This window comes from Boleophthalmus pectinirostris, unplaced genomic scaffold, assembly GCF_026225935.1.
Source record: "Boleophthalmus pectinirostris isolate CB_2022bp ecotype Guang Dong unplaced genomic scaffold, ASM2622593v1 HiC_scaffold_3, whole genome shotgun sequence".
Taxonomy (NCBI): domain Eukaryota; kingdom Metazoa; phylum Chordata; class Actinopteri; order Gobiiformes; family Gobiidae; genus Boleophthalmus; species Boleophthalmus pectinirostris.
In genome coordinates this window covers 8,375,068-8,402,789 of record NW_026571299.1, presented here as the reverse complement: position 1 = coordinate 8,402,789, position 27,722 = coordinate 8,375,068, and the positions used below count along the sequence as shown (strand labels likewise).

The 27,722-nt window shown below is 45.1% G+C and overlaps 1 protein-coding gene across 2 annotated transcripts in view; it reads right to left on the bottom strand.

Annotated features, from left to right (window-relative positions):
- Window positions 1-27,722, bottom strand: part of LOC110165876 (phospholipid-transporting ATPase ABCA1-like) — a 120,116-nt gene that overhangs the window by 85,895 nt on the left and 6,499 nt on the right. Inside the window, exons 2-5 of one of the 2 annotated variants that reach the window (XM_055160104.1) lie at window positions 27,099-27,175; window positions 18,198-18,291; window positions 8,599-8,740; window positions 6,698-6,816 (exon numbers count right to left, since the gene is read on the bottom strand). In XM_055160104.1, coding sequence (XP_055016079.1) covers window positions 6,698-6,816; window positions 8,599-8,740; window positions 18,198-18,291; window positions 27,099-27,164 — 421 coding nt within the window. In that variant the 5' untranslated portion in view covers window positions 27,165-27,175. Of the gene's footprint in view, window positions 1-6,697; window positions 6,817-8,303; window positions 8,445-8,598; window positions 8,741-18,197; window positions 18,292-27,098; window positions 27,176-27,722 lie in introns of those variants that run through there. The other variant, XM_055160103.1, reaches the window with a different exon arrangement.

The window sequence follows — 27,722 nt, the reverse complement described above, 5'->3', positions numbered from 1 at the left end:
TTGGCAAACTCTTCTAAACAAAATGTGAAAAGAAGTGTTGTCAGGAAGCAGTAAATTTCAAGTTATCACAAAATGGAACAGAACATTTTGAGTTTTGTAGACCAGACATGTCAAACTCAGGCCTGGGGGCCAAATTTGGCCCATGATATAATTATATTTGGCCCGTGAGATCATATCAAATATGTATTAGAGCTGCCTGCTGGCTACAGAAACATTATTTATTTAAAATGTTTATATTATTTATATTATGTTTGTTCTGGATTCAATGTTTAAGGAAAAACTAGTATTAACCTTTTTTTTTAATAAGAAAAGGTTTAACATATCTCCAAAGAAGAGAAAACATGCAGATGTTGTTGAAATTTCTTAATAAATATTTAGTTTGGTCCACGACTTAGTTCCAGTTTTTAATTTTGGCCTCTGTGAATTTGAGTTTTGACACCTCTGCTGCAGACTAATAATAAAGCATTACTCAAATGTGTGAATGAAACAAAACACAAATATATCGTATCGTTTAATGTGATGACACAGTAACGATATCGTGGGCTGCTGTATTGATACATTGGCAAGAGTATTTTTTGGTAAATTTTACAAAATTATTTTGTTAGTTACAGAGCTACTGTTTTGACATTTGTTTCAGTGGAAGGAAACTCATTTATGTGACACATTTGGCATTTTAACCGTTTTGATGATTCAAATGTTTGTGTCTCATATGAACTTTGCACAAGAAGTGGTTTAACAAAGACTTTCAGTATCACAGCCATGATTTAGCCTTTATTTTATTGAACCATATCGAATCAATTTGAAATATATCGTATCGAACTGAAATTGCACTGTATCGAAACATGCATCGTATCGTGGCCCAGAGGTGGGACCAAGTCGTTGTTTTGCAGGTCTCAAGTACGTCACGAGTCTTTGACCTCAAGTCCGAGTCAAGTCCCAAGTCAAATACAGGAAGGTCCAAGTCGAGTCTCGAGTCACTGGCCCATAAGTCCAAGTCAAGTCCAAGTCGTCTGCTTTGAGCCTCAAGTCATTTCAAGTCTTTAAACCTATTTATAAGATTTTTAAAGATAAATTGTACTTAAAAAAAAAATCATAGTATATTTATATATGAGTATTTATAGAGTATGTAAGAGTTGTACAGATGTTAATTTTTCCTTTTTAAATGTCTTGACAAGATCATTTCAGAATGGAAAGAATTCAGATTTAAAAGTGCATCTCAAGTCACAGGCCTCAAGTCCAACTCAAGCACCAAGTCACTGACCTTCAAGTCCAGGTCGAGTCCCAAGTCATCATGTCATGGCCTATGTATCGTAGCCTATGTATCGAGGTATGTATCGTGTCGTGGCCTATGTATCGAGGTATGTATTGTTTCGTAGCTTATGTATCGAGATATGTATCATTTTGTGGCCTATGTATCGAAGTATGTATCATACCATGGCCTACGTATCGAGACATGTATCATTTTGTGGCCTATATATCATATCGCGGCGTATGTATCGAGGTATGTATCGTATCGTGGCCTATGTATCAAGGTATGTATAATTTTGTGGCCTATGTATCGAGGTATCTATCTTATCGTGGCCTATGTATCGAGATATGTATCATATCATGGCCTATGTATTGTGGTATGTATCGTATCGTGGCCTATGTATCGAGGTATGTATCGTACGTGGCCTATGTATCGGTATGTATCGTATGTATGTATATGTATCGTATGTGGCCTATGTATCGAGGTATGTATCGTACCGTGGCCTATGTATCGAGGTATGTATCTATGTATCGTGGCCTATGTATCGAGGTATGTATCGTACCGTGGCCTATGTATCGAGGTATGTATCGTATCGTGGCCTATGTATCGAGGTATGTATCGTATCGTGGCCTATGTATCGAGGTATGTATCGTACCGTGGCCTATGTATCGAGGTATGTATCGTATCGTGGCCTATGTATCGAGGTATGCATTGTATTGTAGCCTCTGTATCGAGGTATGTATCATTTTGTGGCCTATGTATCGAGGTATGTATATTTGTGGCTATGTATCGAGGTATGTATCGTATCGTAGCGGCTATGTATCGAGGTATGTATCGTACGTGGCCTATGTATCGAGGTATGTAGTGTATGTATCGAGGTATGTATGTACCGTGGCCTATGTATCGATTTTGTGGCCTATGTATCGAGGTATGTATCGTACCGTGGCCTATGTATCGAGGTATGTATCGTATATGTATCGAGTATGTGGCCTATGTATCGAGGTATGTATCGTATCGTAAACTTCTAAAACCCTAAGGAAGACCATTAAGTACATACTTGTCTCAGTGATTGATTGGGAAACCGGCCTTTGAAGTCGCAATTTCCCATAGAAAGTAAACTCACCAGATCGGACCATTTGTGATCCGAAACGTGACGGAGCATGTCGGGAGCGCACACCGTCACAGGCCCATTGACAAAACAGAAAGCCCTGACGTGAGGCTGCAGCGTGGAGCGGAGAGTGGGAGTTTTTTTTATGTCCCCGGGCAGCGCATAGAAGAGTGACTCAGGGTTTCCTGTCGACGCCTGCCCCAACGCGTCCCCCTCGGCACACACCGCACGGGAGAGAAATACAGGTGAGGGGGCGAGGGGGCGGGGCATCCGGATCACCTGAGCGCACACGGACAAGCAGCCGCACGAAAGCTCGGCAGGAGGACCTATCACGGCGGAGAGAGCTAACGTCACGGCCACAAAAAAACGAACAAAGAAAAACAAATCATTTTCATATTTCTCGGGCTTTTATGCTCTAATATATGTGCCAGATGCCCTCCCACTGACTGCGGGGAGGGCGGGCGGTTAATCTGCAGATGTCGGGGTGTGGTTAGATAAATACAGAGGGAAAATGGACCTCATCACTCAGAATTAAAGAAAACATTTGGAATTTTTTTGTCATGGAGATGTTTGTTTTGGAGATGTAATGACCTCGATTCATTATTGAAGCTGTGACAAGGTTGAATCTGGAGTAAAATTCCATATTGGGAATTCTGGCCGCGAGTGTCATAGCAACCGGAGAGCCAATCGGGGGCAGGTAGTTGAAGGGATGACGCTCCCCTCCTGCCCGCATCGCTGCTTTGGCACGCGGAACTTTAATAAAATCTAAAGGTGAACCCAAGATGCCGTTGTTTTGTTTTCAGTGGCCTGTGCTCTTTAAAATAATTTTCTCTTCCGGCATTAACGGTGCGTTTGTTTATCCATCCGTCCCCCACTTGGATATGACATCAAGTTCACGCTTCAATCGTTTTATTATGTTTCGTTTGTCCGACTTGGAGAAAAATGTGGACACCAACCGGAAAGCTGTTGTTGCTTTAGCACTGGCCGAGGACCAGGAGCTCCAAAATAATTATGTGCTTCAACTACACAACCTTGACGAAGAATTCAGTATAACGATTATAATTCAGTACATTAGTGAAGTGAAAGTGCAACAGTGTAACAGATTACATGTACCACAGTTATGTAATCAGAGTACAAATTATGAGTAACTCTATTCAGGTACAGTTACTGTTTCAGTGAGTGGTAATTGGATTACAGTTACTTTGTTGAAATAAGTGGATTACATGGCGGTATTTTCCTGTTTTCACATTTTGGGCTACAGTTTAAACCAGGTCTAAAACCAGGTCTAAACCAGGTCTAAACTAGGTCTAACCCAGGTCTAAACCAGGTCTAAAAACCCAGGTCTAAACCCAGGTCTAAAACCAGGTCTAAACCAGGTCTAAAAAAACCAGGTCTAGGTCTAAACCAGGTCTAAACCAGGTCTAAACCAGGTCTAAACCAGGTCTAAAACCAGGTCTAAAACCAGGTCTAAAACCAGGTCTAAAACCAGGTCTAAAACCAGGTCTAAACCAGGTCTAAAACCAGGTCTAGGTCTAAAACTAGATCTAAACCAGGTCTAAACCAGGTCTAAACTAGGTCTAACCCAGGTCTAAACCCAGGTCTAAAACCAGGTCTAAACCAGGTCTAAACCAGGTCTAAAACCAGGTCTAAACCAGGTCTAGGTCTAAACCAGGTCTAAACCAGGTCTAAACCAGGTCTAAACCAGGTCTAAACCAGGTTTAAACTAGATCTAAACTAGGTCTAAACCAGGTCTAAACCAGGTCTAAACCAGGTCTAAACCAGGTCTAAACCAGGTCTAAAACCAGGTCTAAAACCAGGTCTAAAACCAGGTCTAAAACAGGATTTAACAGGACTAAATCATGCTGCATGGACCATGTTTCCTCCTCCTCTTCTATCAATAATATTTTTAATTTGGTTCAGTAAAATCTGGGCTTTTTATTTTCTTTTATCAGACAAAACATCTTATGTGAAGATTTCCTGGTCTTTGCTTCTCTACAGCAAATCAAGTAATCCAAAGTATTCAGATTACGGGAATACATTTTAAAAGTAACATTCACAACACTGGTCGCACGATTATAGAGCATTTTGGCACGTGGTCTAAAAACATGGGGGACACCGAGCACCAAACGCACAGGCAGTGATACAGACGTGGTAAGGTACTGCAGTAAAACAAGTGACTAAAATGATCATTTAAACCACCAAAGCGTCCAAACGCAATGAAAACACTTCATACTTAAAGTGTCTTGGTTTTTGTCTCGGAAACCTTGCTCAGTCTCACAGTGTCATTAGGCAACATCCTAAAATCCTCTGAGTCAGATGGACAAACGAACGAACCATTACTTCCTCAATACGGGCGAGCTCCTCCCACCCGTGTGACGTCTGTAACATGGACGGCGTGGAGCGTTTGGACCAATCAGAGCGAGAGCTGCTAGAGCGGAGCGAACGCGGGCTCAGAGCAGGGCTAAGCAAAGTCTTACAAAACTAACTTTTAGGCTCTTTGAGGATTAAAAAAGTTTATATTGTGATTAGGGATGGGCATTCGATGAAATTTTCTTAATCGATCGTTGGAAGAATTAACGATCGATTATCGATTAGTCATTAACGTTTTTATATTAAAATGATCATCATTATTATTACTATCTGCACTACTAATCTGCATAAATAAATTCAACTTTACGACATATAAACCGTAACGACTCTAGAGCCACATCAGCCCGTTTGACATTATAATGTGTTTAATTCAGTTTTGTGCAACTCTCACAGAAACTAAACTTAAAACCACATCACTAATTTACGTAAACTAAGCGAAGATAAAAATACAGCTCTTGTGCACTGATGCGGTTCAATTTCTATCGGATTAAAGGACATGACTCAGGTGAATACAGGTTAGTGTGACCAGATTTGTGTTTGTCAAAACCAGGACACCGTACGGGGGGAGGGAGGTGGGGACTCGTCATCGACATTGAGCGACTCTCACCTGGTAAAACTTTTTCCCACTGGACACTGACACATATGTGCTGCTTTATACACTGTGCACACGGACTCACACTTGTCTCGACCGGAACGGAAAGCGTGGAATTTCTTGTACAAATCATTGTTAAATACGCATTTGTGCTTCGGTACGTTGCAGACGGACTGACTGTTTGTGTCTCGCTCCTTCTGATGCAGAGAGACACATGTACACACCTGTTTGGTCACACTACACACAGCAACCTACATTCGGTTTGTCGATTAAAATTAACATAATCGATGAAATTCTTAATGATCAATTATCGATTAATCGACTAATCATGCCCATCCCTAATTGTGATAATAGAAAAGAATCCCTACAAAATCCGACCTTAGTGAAAGTTGTGGATGCCCCGCCAGCAAACACAGGCAGTTTTCATTCCCAAAAAATGCATTGTGCTTCTACGGGAGAATTCTTTCCGGGATCGATCTCCTGGGAGCTGCAGTACCTGAAGCGGCCACTAGTCTGTCTCGAGGGACAGTGGGGGAACACCTTAAGCCCAATTTATGGTTGTGCGTCAAATCGTCCTTGAACAGAGAGTCTGCGTCGACCGATGTGCACCTCCGAAATTTTGTACGGAGCTGTGATTGGTCCTCTCTACATCTGCTCTACGTACATTTCTGGAGTACCGCTTTTCTGCTTAATTTTGTAAACACGGACGCCATTTTTAAATCCTTGCCTCTTAGCATTGTGTCGGTGAATTACTTCGCGACACAAAGACCTCGACGTAGATTCATAAATCAAAAATGACGGCGACGAGGCGACGGCGGAAGTGTGCGCCGAGTCAACGCAGAACTATAATTCGGCCTTCATCCAGTTTTTATTATAGATCCATAGTTTGGCAGGAGGCAGGAGCTGAGCAACGCTGTCAATCAAACCTGTTGCTAACTCTAGTGTTCAACTTCGGCGAAAGAAGACACCCGTTTGGTTTGTTATTAAAGTTCATATCTTGATTTAGGAGCAAAATAATGAAATAAAAACCCCAGGATCACATAGAGCGAGTTAATACGAACATTTTAAGACCAAAACGACGAGCCCGACAAAAGCAGTTAGAGAGAGAGAGGGGCCACGGTTTTTCAATAGAAAGTGAACTGGAGCCAGAAGCGCGACCATGCTCACTTCCTGTTTGGCTCAGAGCAGAAAGTGGGGTTAGGTATGTCCATTTATATATATACAGTCTATGGGAGAACCTAGATGGACCTTTTCACCAGATTTGACCCAGAATTTTGGCCGATGTGTGCAGACAGGTGCGTGTGTGTCGACAGGTGCGTGTGTGTCGACAGGTGCGTGTGTGTCGACAGGTGCGTGTGTGTCGACAGGTGCGACTGACCGGTCCTGCTCTCCTGCAGCTCGCGGAGGGCAGCGGCGAGCTCCTTGAAGCCCTCCAGGTTCTTGTTGTTCTGGCCGTAGAGCAGGATCTTCTTCGCGTCGGAGAAAAGACGAGAGATTCTGAAAAAAAAACACAAAACACTTCGGTCAAACTCAACTTAAAAAGACTTCGGTTTGAGGGTCCGTCGCCCGCTCGTTTCTACGGAGATGTTCCACAGTGTGACTTTAAACAGCTCTACTTTACATTTATTCAATTACGGGTGGTTTTATAGCTCAAAAATACGCAGAAAAACAACATTCTGACTGTGAGCGGGGTCGCCTCTCCACAGATCTGACCTGTAACTTGCACTAGTTTGGTCTCCATGAAGATAGAAAGGTTTTAATGCCATACTGTGGAACATTCCAGGTCCCTGAAACGCTCTTAATTTGGTGGGATAATACGTGTTTTAAATATAAATTATAGTTTTACACCAGTCAAGAAGCAATTTGTGAAGAAAAGTTGAGATTTCTGAGTTAGAAAATCAGCTTCTATATCATAACGATCTTCTTTGTAATATCAATATAATCCTCATTTGCCAGGATCAAACCAGGACCAAACCGGGACCGAACCAGGACTGAACCAGGACTAAAACAGGACTAAAACAGGACTGAACCAGGACTGAACCAGGACTGAACCAGGACTGAATCAGAACTGAACCAGGACTAAAACAGGACTAAAACAGGACTAAAACAGGACTGAACCAGGACTAAACTAAAACTGAACCAGGACTGAACCAGAACTGAACCAGGACTGAACCAGGACTAAACTAAAACTGAACCAGGACTGAACCAGAACTGAACCAGGACTGAACCAGGACTAAACTAAAACTGAACCAGGACTGAACCAGAACTGAATCAGGACTGAACCAGGACTGAACCAGAACTGAATCAGGACTGAACCAGGAATAAAACAGGACTGAACCGGGACTGAACCGGGACTAAACCGGGACTAAACCGGGACTAAACCGGGACTAAAACGGGACTGAACCGGGACTTAACTGGGACTGAACCAGGACTGAACCGGGACTGAACCAGGACTGAACCAGGACTGAACCAGGACTAAACTAAAACTGAACCAGGACTGAACCAGGACTAAATCAGAACTGAACCAGCACTAAAACAGGACAAAAACAGGACTGAACCAGGACTAAACCAGAACTGAACCAGGACTAAAACAGGACTAAACCAGGACTGAACTAGGACTAAACCAGGACTGAACCAGGACTGAACCAGGACTGCATCAGCTTTCAATCAGTTCTAAAAATAAATAAATAAAAATAAAAACAACTGACTAATCAGAAATAAATCAGAACTAAACCAGGACTAAACTTTTGAACTCAGACAAATCAGCTCTTTGACCCAGTTAAACTTTTTTATTTATTCATTTATTTTTTTTTTTATTAAAACCTTAAATGTCATGATGTTAACTATGTTTTAGTAAACTGAGTCTCATAGGAACTTGAGATTTAAATAAATTATCCCAGACCAGGGGAATTTGTGACTGTGAAATGTAGGAGGTTCTGAGAGGTTCCGGAGTGGGGCTTTAATCAGACTTGTCCTGGACTTACATGGAGTCGTTGAAGTTCCCGACGACCCCGGGACTCTCTCCGGGCGTGGGGCTCCTGAAGCACGGGTTGTTGGCGTTGCACAGGATCCCCTGTATCCATGGCAACGTGCCCGCCGACGGCATCGCCTTGTTCGGGAAGTGACCTGCAAAAAAGGAAAAACCAAAACCAGGATCCAGGACTAGACAGGTCGACAAACCTGGATAAATTCCCAGACCAGGGGAATTTGTGACTGTGAAATGTAGGAGGTTCTGAGAGGTTCCGGAGTGGGCTTTAATCAGACTTGTCCTGGACTTACATGGAGTCGTTGAAGTTCCCGACGACCCCGGGACTCTCTCCGGGCGTGGGGCTCCTGAAGCACGGGTTGTTGGCGTTGCACAGGATCCCCTGTATCCATGGCAACGTGCCCGCCGACGGCATCGCCTTGTTCGGGAAGTGACCTGCAAAAAAGGAAAAACCAAAACCAGGATGAGACCAGGACTAGACCAGGATTAGACCAGGACTAGAACAGGACTAGACAGGACTAGACCAGGACTAGACTAGGACTAGAGACTAAGATAGGACTAGACCAGGAGTAAACTAGAACTAGACCAGGCCAAGACAAGACCAGGACTAGACCAGACTAGACAAGGACTAGACAAGGACTAGACAGGACTAAGACAGGACTAGAGACCAGGATTAGACCAGGACTAGACCAGGACTAGACCAGGACTAGACCAGGACTAGACCAGGACTAGACCAGGACTAGAGACCAGGACTAGACCAGGACTAGACAGGACTAGAGACTAGACCAGGACCCAGGACTTAGACCAGGACTAGAGACCAGGACTAGAGACCAGGACTAGACCAGGACTAGAGACCAGGATTAGACCAGGACTAGAACCAGGACTAGAGACCAGGACTAGACCAGGACTAGAGACCAGGACTAGAGACCAGGACTAGACCAGGACTAGAGACCAGGACTAGACCAGGACTAGACCAGGACTAGAGACCAGGACTAGAGACCAGGACTAGAGACCAGGACCAGGCCAAGACTGGACCAGGACTAGAGACTAAGCTATGACTAGACGAGGACTAGACCAGGAGTAAACTAGGACTAGAGCAGGACTAGAAGACCAGGACCAGGCCACGATCAGGCCAGGACTAGGCCAGGACTGAATCAGAAGTAAACAAGGACTAGACCAGGGCTAGAGACCAAGCTATCACTAGACCACGATTAGAGACCAGGACTAGACCAGGACTAGACCAGGACTAGACCAGGAACTAGACCAGGCCAGGACAAGAGACTAAACTATGACTAGGCCAGGAGTAGGCCAGGACTGGACCAGGATTAGGCCAGGACTGGACCAGGACTGAATCAGAAGTAGACCAGGATTAGAGACCAGGACTAGAGCCTAAAATATGAGTAGATCAGGACTGGGCCAGGACTGGACTCAGGACTAGATGCAGGACTACACCAGGGCTAGACCCAGGACTAGATCAGGACTAGATTGAGGATAAACCAGGACTAGACAAGGAATAATCCAAGACTAATCCAGGACTTCACCAGGACTAAAGTAGGACTACAGTGTGACAAGATCAGAAGAAGGACTTAAACATAATTAGACCAGGACCAAACCAAGTCCTAACAAGACCTACAACATTAAGACTACGCCTCAAGTAAACCATACACCTGGACTAACCCAGGACTGAACCAGGACCGAACCAGGACTAGACCAGGTTTTAACTCTCCTGGGACTAAACCAGAACTAAACCAAAAGTCAGGACTGACCCATAATTCATTCAGAAAACAGAAGTAGGTGATAGTGTTGAAAAGTCATCAAAACAAGTTGTAATCCAGGTCTAAAGCCGGACTAAAGCCCAGAGCAAACAGAGCGGACGCCCGTGGGTGCTGCGGACGCCCGTGGGTGCAGTGGGCGGGGCCAGGCAGAGGTGTCAGGACATGAACTGAGCACGTGCAGAAATAAACGACAAAAGAGCGAACGAGAGCGTGAAATCGAGTCTTTGTGAGAGACCAGACCCACAGGAGCCAAGGGAGCGGCCGCAGGACTAAACCAGGACTAAACCAGGACTAAACCGGGACTAAACCAGGACTGAACCAGGACTGAACCAAGACTAAACCAAGACTGAACCAAGACTGAACTGAACAGAGACTGAACCAGACTGAACCAGGACTAAACCAGGACTGAACCAGACTGAACCGGGACTAAACCGACTAAACCAGGACTGAACCAAGACTAAACCAGGACTAAACCCAGGACTAAACCGGGACTAAACCGGGACTAAACCAGGACGAACCAGGACTGAACCAAGACTGAACCAGGACTAAAACCGGGACTGAACCAGGACTGAACCAGGACTGAACCAGGACTGGACCAAGACTAAACCAGGACTAAACCAAGACTGAACCAAGACTAAACCAGGACTGAACCAAGACTGAACCAAGACTAAACCAAGACTGAACCAAGACTGAACCAGGACTAAACTAAGACTGAAGCAGAACTGAACCGGGACTGAACCAGGACTAAACCAGCACTGAGTTAGGCCTAAAGCAGGACTGAACCAGGACTGACCCAGGACTAAACCAGGACTGAGCCAGGACTGAACCAGGACTGACCCAGGACTGACCCAGGACTAAACCAGGACTAAACCAGGACTGAGCCAGGACTGAACCAGTTCTAAACCAAGACTAAACCAGGACTGAACCAGCACTAAACCAGGAGTAAACCAAGACTAAACCAAGACTATACCAGGACTAGGACTGAACCAAGACTGAACCAAGACTGAACCAAGACTGAACCAAGAAAAAAACAGGAAAAAACCAACACTAACCAGGACTAAACTAAGACTAAACCAAGACTGAACCAAGACTGAACCAAGACTGAACCAGGACTGACCCAGGACTGAACCAGGACTAAACCAGGAAAAAAACAGGAAAAAACCAACACTAACCAGGACTAAACTAAGACTAAACCAGGACTGAACAGGGACTAAACCGAGACTGAGTCAGGATTAACCCAGGACTAAACCAGGACTACATCGGCTCTCAACCAGTTCTAAAAAACAAACAAAAAACAAAAAACAGGACTAAACCAGGACTGAACCTGAACAAACGAGAACAAAACAAGCACCAAATCGGGACTAAACCAGGACTAAACTTTTGAACTCTCAAACAAATCAGCTCTTTGACCCAGTTCAGGTGAAACTGTGCTGTTGTCGTTTTTACCGTGTTAACGACCTGCAGTGACCTGAGGCGTTACAAAGACAGATATAAATAAATAAAAAAAGTATTATTGTTATTATTTCTATTATTAAACTTGGAGGACCCACTGAAGTCGTAATAAACCAGATTAAAGCGGAGAGATGCTCCTGGTCTTGGTGCACGTGGGGCAGGTTCACGCCGCACCTGCCCTGATAATGTTTACAACTGAACTGAACTTTGGCGTGAGGCCGGATCAGATTAGATAAAAACTACATCCTCGGCTCCACAAACGTCCAACTGTCCTCTTCTAACGCTCTTTTCTAAAACTCTTTTCTAACGCTCTTTTCTAACGCTCTTTTCTAAAACGCTCTTTTCTAACGCTCTCTTTTCTAAACGCTCTTTTTCTAACGCTCTTTTCTAAACGCTCTCTCTTTTTCTAAAACTCTTTTCTAACGCTCTTTTCTAACGCTCTTTTCTAACGCTCTTTTCTAACGCTCTTTTCTAAACGCTCTTTTCTAACGCTCTTTTCTAACGCTCTTTTCTAACGCTCTTTTCTAACGCTCTTTTCTAACGCTCTTTTCTAACGCTCTTTTCTAAAACTCTTTTTTCTAAAACTCTTTTCTAACGCTCTTTTCTAACGCTCTTTTCTAACGCTCTTTTCTAACGCTCTTTTCTAACGCTCTTTTCTAAAACGCTCTTTTCTCTTTTCTAACGCTCTTTTCTAACGCTCTTTTCTAAAACTCTTTTCTAACGCTCTTTTTTAACGCTCTTTTCTAACGCTCTTTTCTAAAACTCTTTTCTAACGCTCTTTTCTAACGCTCTTTTTTAACGCTCTTTTCTAACGCTCTTTTCTAAAACTCTTTTCTAACGCTCTTTTCTAAAACGCTCTTTTCTAACGCTCTTTTCTAAAACGCTCTTTTCTAACGCTCTTTTCTAAAACTCTTTTCTAACGCTCTTTTCTAACGCTCTTTTTCTAAACGCTCTTTTTTCTAAACGCTCTTTTCTAAAACGCTCTTTTTCTCTAACGCTCTTTTCTAACGCTCTTTTCTAAAACTCTTTTCTAACGCTCTTTTCTCTCTGCTTCTCCTCCATGGATCTATTAAAATAACTGGATACAGTATTTCTGCTTGTCGCTGCCTCCAGTTGACGTAGTGTCACTCAGTGGTTCTACAGTCGAAAAAATCCCATGGGCCGAGAGAAGATTTTTCTCATATAGAGGCAATGTAATCACAACCTGCTCGTGTTCGGCTACAACTTTCAAAAATGTCGGATTTTGTGGCGATTTTTACCTATTTTTAGATCATAAACTTTTTCTCGCTCAAAATCCTTCAGTTGTCTTAAAAAAAACGCTTTATATTCGTTTGCTCCGCTCTCGTTCCTCTCGCTCTGATTGGTCAAAGCGATCACGTGATACACGAGCCGGGCTAAAGGCTAATCTGGGATCATGCGCCATTGAGCTCAGCCCATTGACTTGAATGGGCGGCCATTTTGGAACCTGGGGGCTTGGTCTCCTCCTACAACTGTTCCTCTTCTTCCTCCTGTTTGAGCTCATCTAGTTCATCATCTCTCTCTCTCTGCTCTCTCTCTCAGCTCCTCTTTTCTCTCTCTCTCTGCTCTCTCTCTCTCTCTCTCTCTCTCTCTCTTCTCTCTCTGCTCCTCTGACTAAATTCCTCCCCCAGCTCCCCTCTACCTCTTCTCTTGTGTGTCTCTCTCTCTGCTCTTCTATTTTCTTCCTTTGCCCCCTCTCTCCTCTCTTCTCTCTCTCTCTCTCTTTCTTTTTCTCTGTCCCTCTCTCTCTCTGCTCCTCTCTTCTTTTTCTCTGTCCCTCTCCCTCTCTGCTCCTCTCTCTCCCGCTGCTTCTTTTCTTCCTCCTGTTTCTCTCTCTCTCTGCTCATCTGGTTCTCGCTTTCTCTGCTCCCCTGGCGACTCTCTTCTCCTCTGGCTCCCCTTTATCTCTTCTCTTCTCTCTCTCTGTCCCTCTCTCTCTTTCACTCTCTCTCTCTCTGCTCTTCTATTCTCTCTTTGCCCCCCTCTGTTTCTCTCTCTCTCTGCTCCTCTTTTCTCTCTCTCTCTGCTCCTCTTCACTCTCTCTCTCTGCTCCTCTTTCTCTCTCTCTCTGCTCCTCTTTCCTCTCTCTCTCTCTCTCTCTCTCTCCTCTGCTCCTCTCTTCTCTCTCTCTCCTCTCTCTCTCTCTCTCTCTCTCTCTCTCTGCTCCTCTCTCTCTCTCTCTCTCTCTCTCTCTCTCTCTCTGCTCCTCTTCTCTCTCTCTCTCTCTGCTCCTCTCTCTCTCTCTCTGCTCCTCTTCTCTCTCTCTCTCTCTGCTCCTCTTCACTCTCTCCCTCTCTCTGCTCCTCTTCTCTCTCTCTCTGCCTCTCTCTCTCTCTCTTCTCTCTCTCTCTCTGCTCTCTCTTCTCTCTCTCTCTGTTCTCTCTCTCTTCTCTCTCTCTCTCTCTGCTCTCTCTCTCTCTCTTCTCTCTCTCTCTCTCTCTCTCTCTCTGCTCTCTCTCTCTTCTCTCTCTCTCTGCTCCTCTTCTCTCTCTCTCTCTCTGCTCTCCTCTCTTCTCTCTCTCTCTGCTCCTCTCTTCTCTCTCTCTGCTCCTCTTTCTCTCCCTTTTTGTCTCTGCCTCCTCTCTCTCTGTTTCTCTTTCATTCATCTCTGTCCTTTCTCTCTCCATGCTCCACTAGCTCTTTCTCTCTGTCCCTCTCGCTCTTTCTCTTTATTTCTCTCTTTCTGCTTTGCTCCTCTTCTCTCTCTGCTCCACTGTCTCTGCTCCCCCCTCTCTCTCTTCTCTCCTCCTCTTTCGCTCTCTGCTCCCCCCCTCTCTCTCTCTGTGTTTCTTTGTTTCATTCTCTCTGTTCCTCTCTCTTTCTGCTCTCCTCCTCTCTCTCCCTGTTCCTCTGTCACTCTGGTCCCCTTCTCTCTTCTCCTCTCTCTCTCTCTCTCTGCTGCTCTTCACTTTCTCTCTCTCTGCTCCCCTCCATTCTCTCTCTTTGCTCCTCTTCTTCTCTCTTTCTCTGCTCCTCTCTTTTCTCTGTCGCTGCTTCTCTTCACTCTCCATCTCTCTCTGCTCATTTCTCTGTCCTTTCTCCTCTCTCTCTCTGCTCCTCCTCTTTCTCTCTTCTCTCTCTCTGCTCTCTTTCTCTCTTCTCTCTCTCTGCTCCTCTCTTTCTCTCTCTCTGCTCCTCTTTTCTCCACTCTCTGTATTTTCTCTCTGTATTTTCTCTCTCTCTGCTCCTCTCTCTCTCTTTCTTTGCTCCTCTCTTTTCTCTCTCTGCTCCTCTTCACTCTCTTTCTTTCCCTCTCTCACTCTGTACATTTCCTCTCTTTTTAATTCACTAAACTTTCTTTCTTTCTCTTCCTTCACAAATCACAAACACGATTCTGCAGGTTGAACAGGGTCAATCCCATTTGTTCCTCAGACGTGTTTCCTTGTCTCCTTAGTGCTTCCTAAATCCGTTTACGTGTCTGAAGTGGTGAGTCACAGCGAAACTCTAACGCTTAAACTACTTCTGTTTTTTTTTTTTTTTTTCCTCTTCATCTTTTTGTACATTTATTTCACTTCTCTGAACCTTTGTGTAACTTTTTTTTTTTTTTTTACATTTACATTTTTTAAAAAAGCACCAGATATTTCGGTAGGAGGAGTTCTGGAGGTGCCAAGGTCTTCAATTTGCATATAACTCCTTGTTTCCTTCCACTTGTCTCCACGTGTCCTAGTCCCTTTCCTAGCTCCTCTCCTTGTGTCCTACTTATTTCCTCGTCTCCTAGTCCCTTCCACTTGTCTCCATGTGTCCTAGTCCCTTTCCTAGCTCCTCTCCTTGCGTCCTAGTCTCCTTGTTAGTCTCCTCGTTTCCTCTTTTCTCTTTGTTTACTAGTGCCTTCCATTTGTTTCCTTGTGTCCTAGTCCTTTTCTTAGCTCCTCTCCTTATGTCCTAGTCCCTTTCCTAGCTCCTCTCCTTATGTCCTAGTCCCTTTCCTAGCTCCTCTCCTTATGTCCTAGTCCCTTTCCTAGCTCCTCTCCTTGTGTCCTAGTCCCTTTCCTAGCTCCTCTCCTTGTGTCCTAGCCCTTTCTTACCTCCTCTCCTTGTGTACTAGTCTCCTTGTTAGTCTCCTTGTTTCTTCTTTTCTCCTTATCTCATTGACTCCTAGCGCCTTCCTCTTGTCTCCTTATGTCCTAGTCCCTTGTCCTAGCTCCTCTCCTTGTTTCCTTCTGTCTTTCTTCTCTTTGTGTCTTGTTGGATTCTGTGTGACACCTGCTTTTGCATTTTTTACAGTTTTTTTTACAGTTTAGATCGTGAAATTACTCAAACTTTCACAAGTTTCACATTCCAAACTGTCAAAATTAAAATTACTTCTCAGGAATTCATTTGTTGAAAAAAAAAAAAAAAAAAAAAAAAAAAAAACGGTTAAAATGACTCATGTCTCCTTGTGTCCTTGTCCGTTTCCTAGCTCCTTGTTTCCTTCCTCTTGTCTCCTTGTGTCCTAGTCCCTTCCTCTTGTCTCCTTGTGTCCTCCTCCCTTCCACTTGTCTACTTGTTTCCTACTTCCTTCTACTTGTGTCCTACTCCCTTCTTATTATGTCCTACTCCCTCCCTTTTGTCTCCTTGTGTCCTAGTACCTTTCTCTTGTGTCCTTGTGTCCTAGACCATTTCCTAGCTCCTTGTTTCCTTCCTCCTATCTCCTTGTGCCCTTGTACCTTCCTCTTGTCTCCTTGTGTTCTAGACCCTGTCCTAGTCCTAGCTCCTTGTTTCCTTCCTCTTGTCTTCTTGTGTCCTAGTCCCTTCCTCTTGTCTACTTGTTTCCTACTTCCTTCTTCTTGTGTCCTACTCCCTTCTCATGTCCTACTCCCTCCCTTTTGTCTCATTGTGTCCTAGTCCCTTTCTCTTGTGTCCTTGTGTCCTAGTCCCTTGCTCTTGTCTCCATGTGTCCTAAAACCTTCCCTAACTCCTTGTTTCCTTCCTCTTGTCTCCTTATGTCCTAGTCCCTTCTTCTCTTCTTGTGACCCAGTACCTTCCTTAGCCCCTTGTTTACTTTTGTCTCCTTGTGTCCTAGTCCCTTTCCTAGCTCCTTGTTTCCATGACTTCCTTGACTCCTTGCCTTCTTGTATCCTAGGCCCTTCCTTAGCTCCTCAATTCCTTTCCTAGTCTCCTCGTTTCCTTCCTCTGGTCTCCATGTGTCCTACATCCTTTCTCTTCAATCCTTGTGTCCTATTTCCTTCCTTAGCTCTTCATTTCCTTTTCCCTCCTTTTTTTTAATTTCTCTTGTCTCCTTGTATCCTAGTTCCTTCCTTAGCTCCTCACCTCGTTTCCTTTTGTCTCCTTGTGTCTTAGTCCCTTTCCTAGTCTCCTCGTTTCCTTCCTCATGTCTCCTTATGTCCTAGTCTCCTCGTTTCCTCTTGTCTTCTTGTCTCCTAGTCCCTTTGTCTTTGTGTCCTTGTCTCCTTGTCTCCTTCGGTCTTTAAAGTGAACCTGGAGGCGGTGGATTTCACTCTAGATTCCAAACGTGTCTGAACAAGTCCACGTTTACCTCTCTATATGTGCGCCCAAAACCAGGTCAGGACCAGGGCTAAGCCAGAACTAAACCAGGACTAATACCAGGATCAAGCCCCACACTAAACCAAACCCAGAACAACGATTTATTCAAGACTAAAACATAAACTAAGTCAAAAAGGGAGGTTAAAAAAAAAAAAAAAGGACTAAACTAGGGAAAAATAAACTAGTAACAAACCAAGACAAAACCAGGACATAAACCAGGACTAAACTAGTAACAAACCAGGACTAAACTATGACTAAACCAAGACCAAACCAGGACCTAAAAGAGGACCTAAACCAGGTAAAAACCAGGACTAAATCAGGACTAAACCAGTAACAAAACAGGAATAAACCAAGACCAAAATCAGGACTAAACCAGTAACAAAACAGGAATAAACCAAGACCAAACCAGGACTAAACCAGTAACAAAACAGGACTAAACCAGGACTACAACCAGAACCAAACCAGGACTAAAACAAGGACCAAATCAGGACCATACCAGGACCACACTAATAACAAATCAGGACTAAACCATGACCAAAACAATGACCAAACCAGGACTAAACTAAAAACAAACCAGGACTAAACTGGTAACAAACCAGTCCTAAACCAGGACTAAACCATTTACAAACCAGGACTAAATCAGGACCAAATCAGGACTTAACCAGGACTAGACTAATAACAAACCAGGACTAAACCAGGACTAAACCCGGGGCAAAACAGGATAAAATCAGGACCAAACCAGGACTAAAACCAGGACTAAACCAGGACTAAACCAAGACTAAACCAGGACTAAACCCGAGGCAAAACAGGATAAAATCAGGACCAAACCAGGACTAAACCAGGACTAAATTATGACTAAACCCGGGGCAAAACAGGATAAAATCAGGACTTAACCAGGACTAGACTAGGACTACCACCATGAATTAGAACCAGGACTTAACCGGGACTAAACAAGTAACAAATCAGGAGTAAACTGGTAACAAACCAGGACTAAACCAGGACGAAAGCCAGCATAATGCAAAACTAGTCCAGGACCAAACTAAGACTAACCAAAGTTCAGACCAGGACTAAATTGGGCTCCACACAAGCAGAGGAACTGTAACCAGGTCTAAACCAGGTCTGGTATAAACCAGGTCTAAACCAGTTCACAGGTGCACACTCACATTCATGCTGCTCGTAGGGGGGGTAGTTGAGTCGGACGGCGATGAGGATGAAGAAGATGAAGAGCGGCCACAGAATCTCCACCAACAACTGCAACTGAAACACAAAGAACAAACGACAGGGTCAGAAGAAGAGAGGAGAGGGTCAGAGAGGAGAAGAGAGGGTCAGAGAGGAGAAGAGAGGGTCAGAGGAGAGAGAGAGGAGAGGGAGAGGAGAGAGGAGAGGGTCAGAGAGGAGAGGGAGAGAGAGAGAGAGGTCAGAGGAGAGGGTCAGAGAGGAGAGGAGAGGGTCAGAGGAGGAGAGGGTCAGAGGAGGAGAGGGTCAGAGGAGGAGAGGAGAGGGTCAGAGAGAGAGGAGAGGGTCAGAAGAAGAGAGGAGAGGTCAGAGGAGGAGAGGGTCAGAGGAGAGGGTCAGAGAGGAGAGGGTCAGAGGAGGAGAGGAGACGGTCAGAGGAGGAGAGGAGGAGAGGGGAGAGAGGAGAGAGGGTCAGAGGAGGAGGGTCAGAGGAACAGAGGAGAGGGTGAGAGGAGGAGAGAGAGGGTCAGAGGAGGAGAGAAGGTCAGGAGGAGAGGAGAGGGTCAGAGGAGGAGAGGGTCAGAGGAGGAGAGGAGAGGTCAGAGGAGGAGAGGAGAGAGAGGAGAGAGGTCAGAGGAGAGGAGAGGAGAGGGAGAGAGAGGAGAGGGTGAGAGGAGGAGAAGAGAGGGTGAGAGGAGGAGAGGAGAGGGTGAGAGGAGAGGAGAGGAGAGGAGGAGAGGTCAGAGGAGGAGGAGAGGGTCAGAGAGAGGAAAGGAGAGGGTCAGAGGAGGAGAGAGAGAGGGTGAGAGAGGAGAGGAGAGGGTCAGAGGAGGAGAAGAGGAGAGAGAGAGAGAAGGGTCAGAGGAGGAGAGGAGAGGGTGAGAGGAGGAGAGGAGAGGGTCAGAGAGAGGAGAGGAGAGGGTCAGAGGAGGAGAGGAGTCAGAGGAGAGGGAGAGAGAGGAGAGGTCAGAGAGAGGAGGGAGAGGGGTCAGAGGAGGAGAGGAGAGGGTCAGAGGAGGAGAGGAGAAGGTCAGAGGAGGAGAGGAGAGGGTCAGAGAGGAGAGAGAGGTCAGAGGAACAGAGGAGAGGTGAGAGGAGGAGAGGAGAGGGTCAGAGGAGGAGAGGAGAAGGTCAGAGGAACAGAGGAGAGGGTGAGAGGAGGAGAGGAGAGGGTCAGAGGAGGAGAGGGAGAGGTCAGAGGAGGAGAGGAGAGGTCAGAGGAGGAGAGGAGAGGGTCAAAGGAGGAGAGGAGAGGTCAGAGAGGAGTCAGAGAGGAGGGGAGAGAGGAGAGGAGAGGGTCAGAGGAGGAGAGGAGAGGGTCAGAGGAGGAGAGGAGAGGTCAGAGAGAGGGAGAGGAGAGGAGGTCAGAGGAGGAGAGGAGAAGGTCAGAGGAGCAGAGGAGAGAGGTGAGAGGAGGAGAGGAGAGGGTCAGAGGAGGAGAGGAGAGGTCAGAGGAGGAGAGGAGAGGGTCAGAGAGGAGGAGAGGAGAGGTCAGAGGGAGAGAGAAGGTCAGAGAGAGGGAGAGGGTCAGAGGAGGAGAGAGAGGTCAGAGGAGGAGAGGAGAGGTCAGAGGAGGAGAGGAGAAGGTCAGAGGAACAGAGGAGAGGGTGAGAGAGGAGAGGAGAGGGTCAGAGAGGAGAGGAGAGGGTCAGAGGAGGAGAGGGTCAGAGGAGGAGAGGAGAGGGTCAGAGGAGGAGAGGAGAGGGTCAGAGAGGAGGAGAGGAGAGGGTCAGAGGAGGAGAGAAGGTCAGAGGAACAGAGAGAGGAGAGGAGAGAGAGGTCAGAGAGAGAGGAGGGTCAGAGGAGGAGAGGAGAGGTCAGAGGAGGAGAGGAGAGGTCAGAGGAGGAGAGGAGAAGGTCAGAGGAGGAGAGGAGAGGGTGAGAGGAGGAGAGGAGAAGGTCAGAGAGGAGAGGAGAGGGTCAGAGGAGAGAGAGAGGTCAGAGGAGAGGAGGAGAGGGGAGAGGAGGAGAGGAGAAGGTCAGAGGAGGAGAGGAGAAGGTCAGAGGAGGAGAGGAGAAGGTCAGGGAGAGGAGGAGAGGAGAGGTCAGGAGGAGAGGAGGAGAGGAGAGGGTCAGAGGAGGAGAGGAAGAGGGTCAGAGGAGAGAGAGAGGTCAGAGGAGAGAGGGGTCAGAGAGGAGAGGAGAGGGTCAGAGGAGGAGAGGAGAGGGTCAGAGGAGGAGAGGAGAGGGTCAGAGGAGGAGAGGAGAGGGTCAGAGGAGGAGAGGAGAGGGTCAGAGGAGGAGAGGAGAGGGTCAGAGGAGGAGAGAGAGGGTCAGAGGAGGAGAGGAGAGGGTCAGAGGAGGAGAGGAGAGGGTCAGAGGAAGAGAGGAGAGAGAGGGTCAGAAGAGAAGAGAGAGGGTCAGAGGAGGAGAGGAGAGGGTCAGAGAGAGGAGAGGGTCAGAGGAGGAGAGGAGAGGGTCAGAGGAGGAGAGGAGAGAGGTCAGAGGAGGAGAGGAGAAGGTCAGAGGAGGAGAGGAGAGGGTCAGAGGAGGAGAGGAGGAGAAGAGGGTCAGAGGAGGAGGAGAGGGTCAGAGGAGGAGAGGGTCAGAGGAGGAGAGGAGAGTCAGAGGAGAAAGGAGAGGGTCAGAGGAGGAGAGGAGAGAAGAGGGTGAGAGAGGAAAGGAGAGGTCAGAGAGGAGAGGGTCAGAGGAGGAGAGGAGAAGGTCAGAGGAGCAGAGGATGAATCATGTCTGTGTGAGACTTCATCAGAACCGAACCAGGACTAAACCAGGACCCAAAACTGGGATCTTAAATCACAAATAAAGATCTGATCTAGAGATGCACCGGAACCAATCCTTGAAAATTTGCCGGATAGCTCCTTGTTTCCTTCCTTTTATCTCCTTGTGTCCTAGTCCCTTTCTCTCATCTCCTTGTGTCCTAGTCCCTTTCCTAGCTCCTTGTTTCCATGCTCTTGCCTTCTTGTATCCTACACCCTTTCTCTTCAATCCATGTGTCCTATTTCCTTCCTTAGCTCCTCATTTCCTTTTGTCTCCTTGTTTCCAAAATACATTTTCTGTCGATATCCTGGTCGGTCCTGTAAATTTTATTGTAAATTGATGTAATATTTTGTATTTACTTGTCATATTGGCCCAGAAAGTCTCGTAATGTTTAAACTTTTATTTATACAAAGTTGTTCTGCAGTTACTTCAAATGAATCTTTAAGCAAAATTATAAAAACATCACCAAAAACATAGTTGGAATTGTGTTTTGTTTCATTCACACACGTTTATATCAGGTTATTCATCTCGTTTTCAGATTTATTATCGACTTGCTCGTCTAGAGGTGGTTTATTTTAAGATAAGTAAAATTATCTCGCCGCGTGGACAGATAATTTCACAACTTTTAAGTCGTTTTCTGATAGATTTAAGTGTTTATGGGTCCAGTCAAGTAGTAACGGAGGGAAACAGGCAGATTTTTAACATTCAAATGTCTCTTATTCAGAAACTAGAGGGACTATTGAAATAAGTAAAGTATCAGAATGTAGGAAAGAGTTACACTCCAACAGGGTCAAGTTAAACCTGTGATATTCTTTCAAGTTGTTGACAAAAAAATTTAAAAACTCATGTCGGTAACGGAGGGAATGAAATATGCAGCACTTTTTGGGCAATAAATCCAAACAGTGATAACTCTTGGTTCTCACTTACATATCCTTAACAAACTGGTTTGAATATTTGCTTCATATAGTTTTCTACCATATGGTACAAATTAGTTTGAAAAAATTCTTACTTTTTGAAGTCATGAGATTTTTTATGAAGAAAGGTCATGGTAACGGAGGGAAAAGTAACGGAGGGAAAATTGTGCAAACAAGTAGAAGGTGCAGGATTTTACATCATTTGTCGCTTTTTTTCTTCCAAATACTTTAATATTACTTCAAAATGAAAGGAAACTATTTCTATAAAATATGTCAGTCCTTCCAAGCAAATTTTTATCATTTTAAATACTTTTTTTTTTTTTTTTTTAATCATGTACCTTCATCAACAGTTCAAAGATGGAATAACACAAGATATGATGAAATACATCAGTTTATTTACATGATTTTTGGGTCTTTGAAATTTGGGAAATAATTTTTGTTCCATGTTTCATACATGGTCTGTTTAAAACGTATGTAACTTTAGAACCAAAAATGGTACAGAAAAAAGGTCAAGAGTTTCATAAACTAGAGTACATATGTATCTGTTCAATACATTTTTATATCAGATGCATTAACTTGAGTTTTTGGCCTTGTTGTTTACTTCTGCTTGACTGGGCTCTTATGTCTTAAATTTTGGCCAAGGTTTTTTTTGCAGTGTGGAGCTGAAATCATCCAAATGATTCTAGAGAAAGTTTAAAAACTGTGAAAACACGGTGGAGCACTTCCTGTATTATCACATACAGAATGGATGAATGGCTATGCACTTGCACCTCACAGCAGGAAGGGTCAGAGTTTCTGTGTGGAGTTTGCATGTTCTGTCTGGGCGAGTTTCCTACGGGCCCAAACCCAAAACATAAATCCTCCTGACCAAGTCTCGCAACAAGATCATGGAGATAAATCCCCGGCGCCCGTGTGCTGCTCACTGCTCCTGAAACGATGAAATGCAGAGGAATTTCCCTGCAGGGATAATAAAAAGCACTACTACAACATGACATCACAAGGTGGAACAGAGTGTTTCCAGTTTGAGAGAAGAACTCAGCCTAAATCTGCAGGTTTGTGAGTTAAACACGTGAATGAAACAAACACAAGTCCAGGTCTGTTTGTGACGAGGAAACTACATAACATAGATCAGAAAATAGAGTAAAACGGGATCTTTAAGTGGAAAATAAAAGCTACAAAATAGAAAAACACAATTTGTTTTTAGGAAAATAAAGTATATTTTAGCAGAAACCAGGTATTTGCAGATACTAAAAGCTAAACTATTGAGATCAGTATCGGAACTGAAAAAGGTGGATTCTCTGAACTTTGAACAAAGACTAAACCAGGACTAAGGTCAGACCAGAGCTGGGTTTAAACCAGGACTCAAACTAGACCAGAGACGGGTTTAGAGCCAGGTCCTCACTATCTGTGTTATCAACACCTGAGGACACGAGAACCAGGACTAAACCAAGACTAAACCGGGACTAAACCAAGTCTGAATGAGGACTAAACCAGGACTAAACCAAGACTAAACCAGGACTAAACCAAATCTGAATGAGGACTTAACCAGGTCTAAACCAGGAGTAAATCAGGACTAAACCAAGTCTGAATGAGGACTAAACCAGGACTAAACCAGGACTAAACCAAGTCTGAATGAGGACTAAACCAGGACTAAAAGTCTGAATGAGAGACTAAACCAGGACTAAACCAGGACTAAAACAAGACTAATAAACCAGGACTAAACCAAGTCTGAATGAGGACTAAACCAGGACTAAAACAAGACTAAACCAGGACTAAACCAAGTCTGAATGAGGACTAAACCAGGACTAAACCAAGTCTGAATGAGGACTAAACCAAGTCTGAATGAGGACTAAACCAGGACTAAACCAAGTCTGAATGAGGACTAAACCAGGACTAAACCAAGTCTGAATGAGGACTAAACCAGGACTAAACAAGCTGAAGGACTAAACCAAGTCTGAATGAGGACTAAACCAGGACTAAACCAGGACTAAACCAAGTCTGAATGAGTACTAAACCAGGACTAAACCAAGTCTGAATGAGGACTAAACCAGGACTAAACCAAGTCTGAATGAGGACTAAACCAAGACTAAACCTAGTCTGAATGAGGACTAAACCAGGACTAAACCAGGACTAAAACAAGACTATAAACCACGACTAAACCAAGTTTGAATGAGGACTAAACCAGGACTAAACCAGGACTAAACCAAGTCTGAATGAGGACTAAACCAGGTCTGAGCCAGGTTTTAACCAGGACTCAAACCAGACCAGAGTGGGGTTTATCCGGGCCTCAGAGTCCGTGGGAGTGAGACCTCTTGCGTGGTAAAAGATCTGAGCAGAAGCAGCACGTCCGACAGGAAGTGGCTCGTTAGGAAGCATTAATATTAGATTAGAATCGATCTACACTCACACTCACAGCCATAAAACCAGAGCAGCGCCAAAACCTGGTCTAGGTCCAGGTCCAGACCCCGTCCAGGTCCTGGTTTAGACGTGTCTTGTCTTGAGTGTTTCTCACTCTTGTTTATCAGGTTTTATCAGAACTGATAAGAAGAGTCACAGTGTCCTCACAATCTGTTATCAACACCTGAGGACACGAGGACTAAACCAGGACTAAACCAGGACTAAACCAGGACTAAACCAGGACTGAAACCAGGACTGAACCAGACTAAACCAGGACTGAACCAGGACTAAACCAGGACTAAACCAGGAACCAGGACTGAACCAGGACTGACTAAACCAGGACTAAACCAGGACTAAACCAGGAAACCAGGACTAAAACCAGGACTGACTAAACCAGGGACTGAACCAGGACTGAACCAGGACTAAACCAGGACTGAACCAGGAAACCAGGACTAAACCAGGACTGAACCAGGGACTAAACCAGGACTAAACCAGGACTGAACCAGGACTAAAACCAGGACTGAACCAGGACTAAACACTGAAACCAGGACTAAACCAGACTAAACCAGGACTAAACCAGGACTAAACCAGGACTGAAAACAGGACTAACCAGGACTAAACCAGGACTAAACCAGGACTAAACCAGGACTGAACCAGGACTAAACCAGGACTAAACCAGGACTAAACCACTGAACCAGGACTAAACCAGGACTAAACCAGGACTGACTGAACCAGGACTGAACCAGGACTGAACCAGGACTAAAACCAAGACTAAACCAGGACTAAACCAAGACTGAACCAGGACTAAACCAAGGACTAAACCAGGACTAAACCAAGACTGAACCAGACTAAACCAGACTAAAACCACCAGACTAAACCAGGACTAAACCAGGACTAAACCAGGACTGAACCAGGACTAAACCAGGACTAAACCAGGACTAAACCAAGGACTAAACCAAGACTAAACCAGGACTAAACCAAGACTAAACCAAGACTAAACCAGGACTAAAACCAGGACTGAACCAGGACTGAACCAGGACTGAACCAGGACTAAACCAGGACTAAACCAGGACTAAACCAGGACTGAACCAGGACTGAACCAGGACTAAAACCAGGACTAAACCAGGACTGAACCAGGACTGAACCAGGACTGAACCAGACTAAACCAGAACTAAACCAGGACTAAACCAGGACTGAACCAGACCAGGACTGAACCAGGACTAAACCAGGACTAAACCAGGACTGAACCAGGACTGAACCAGGACTAAACCAAGACTAAACCAGGACTGAACCAGACTGAACCAGGACTAAACCAGGACTAAACAGGACTGAACCAGGACTGAACCAGACTGAACCAGGACTAAACCAGGACTAACCAGGACTGAACCAGGACTAAACCAGGACTAAACCAGGACTAAACAGACTAAACCAGGACTGACTAAACCAGGACTAAACCAGGACTGAACCAGGACTAACCAGGACTGAACCAGGACTGAACCAGGACTAACAGGACTAAACCAGGACTAAAACCAGGACTGAAACAACCAGGACTAAACCAGGACTAAACCAGGACTAAACCAGGACTAAACCAGGACTAAACCAGGACTGAACCAGGACTGAACCAGGACTAAACCAGGACTGAACCAGAACCAGGACTGAACCAGGACTAAACCAGGACTGAACCAGACTAAACCAGGACTAAACCAGGACTGAACCAGGACTGAACCAGGACTAAACCAGGACTAAACCAGGACTGAACCAGGACTGAACCAGGACTGAACCAAGACTAAACCAGGACTAAACCAGACTGAACCAAACCAGACTAAACCAGGACTAAACCAGGACTGAACCAGGACTGAACCAGGACTAAACCAGACTAAACCAGGACTAAACCAGGACTAAACCAGGACTAACCCAGGACTAAACCAGACTCTAACCAGGATAAAACCAGGACTAAACCAGGTCTGAACCAGGACTAACCAGGACTAAACCAGGACTGAACCAGGACTAACCCAGGACTAAAACCAGGACTAAACCAGGGTCTGAAACCAGGTCTGACTAAACCAGGACTAAACCAGGACTAAACCAGGACTAAACCAGGTTTAAACCAGGACTAAACCAGGTCTAAACACGGTCTAAGGTCTAAACCAGGTCTAAACCAGGTCTAAACCAGGACTGAACCAGGACTAAACCAGGACTAAACCAGGTCTGAACAAGGACTTAAACCAGGACTGAACCAGGACTGAACCAGGACTAAACCAGGACTAAACCAGGACTAAACCAGGACTAAACCAGGTCTAAACCAGTCTAAACCAGGTCTAAACCAGGTCTAAACCAGGTCTGAAACAGGACTAAATAATGACTAAACCAATTCGGAAACAGGACTAAACCAGGTCTAAACCAGGCGTAAACCAGGACTAAACCAGGACTAAACCAGGTCTGAACCAGGACATTTCAAACTCTTTAATTAGACAATAAAATGTGATTTTCAATTAAATCATAGTTTTTTTTTCTTTTATATTCCCATGTGGACTTATATCTGTGTCATCCCTCAGTGTGGTCCAGGTCTGGTCCAGGTCTGGTCCAGGTCTGGTCCAGGTCTGGTCCAGGTCTGGTCCAGGTCTAAACCAGGTCCATGTGCTCTTATACTTGTTCTGATGCAGCTCAAAATCCTTCTAAAACTTCAGGAAAGGTTCATTTCTGTGCTGAGAATCTGACTGTTTTAGTATCGAGAGAAGAAAAAAGAAAAGAGAGGAGGAGGAGAGGAGGAGAGGAGGAGAAGGAGGAGGAGAGGAGGAGAGGAGGAGAGGCTCGTGGGCACAAAGGCAGCGGGGATAGAACCCTCGGTCTGGGTCTTACGGTCTGTCTCCGTCTGTAGGTGAAGTTCTTCCACAGCAACAGTCCCAGCTGAGTCCAGGCCGACATCCTTCAGGGCCCTGCAACGAGACCACACGTGACGGGTCTATAACCGGACTAAACCAGGTCTACATCAAGGACTAAACCAGGTCTACATCAAGGACTAAACCAGGTCAGGTCTGTACCAAGGACTAAACCAGGTCTACACCAAGGACTAAACCAGGTCTGTACCAAGGACTAAACCAGGTCTACATCAAGGACTAAATCAAGGACTAAACCAGGTCTACACCAAGGACTAAACCAGGTCTACATCAAGGACTAAACCAGGTCTACATCAAGGACTAAACCAGGTCTACATCAAGGACTAAACCAGGTCTACATCAAGGACTAAACCAGGTCTACATCAAGGACTAAACCAGGTCTGTACCAAGGACTAAACCAGGTCTACATCAAGGACTAAACCAGGTCTACATCAAGGACTAAACAGGTTCAAGGATAACAGTCTACATCAAGGTAAAAGACTAAACCAAGGACTAAACCAGCTTGTACAAGGACTAAACCAGGTCTAAACATCATCAAGGACTAAACAGGTCTACATCAAGGACTAACCAGGTCTACATCAAGGAC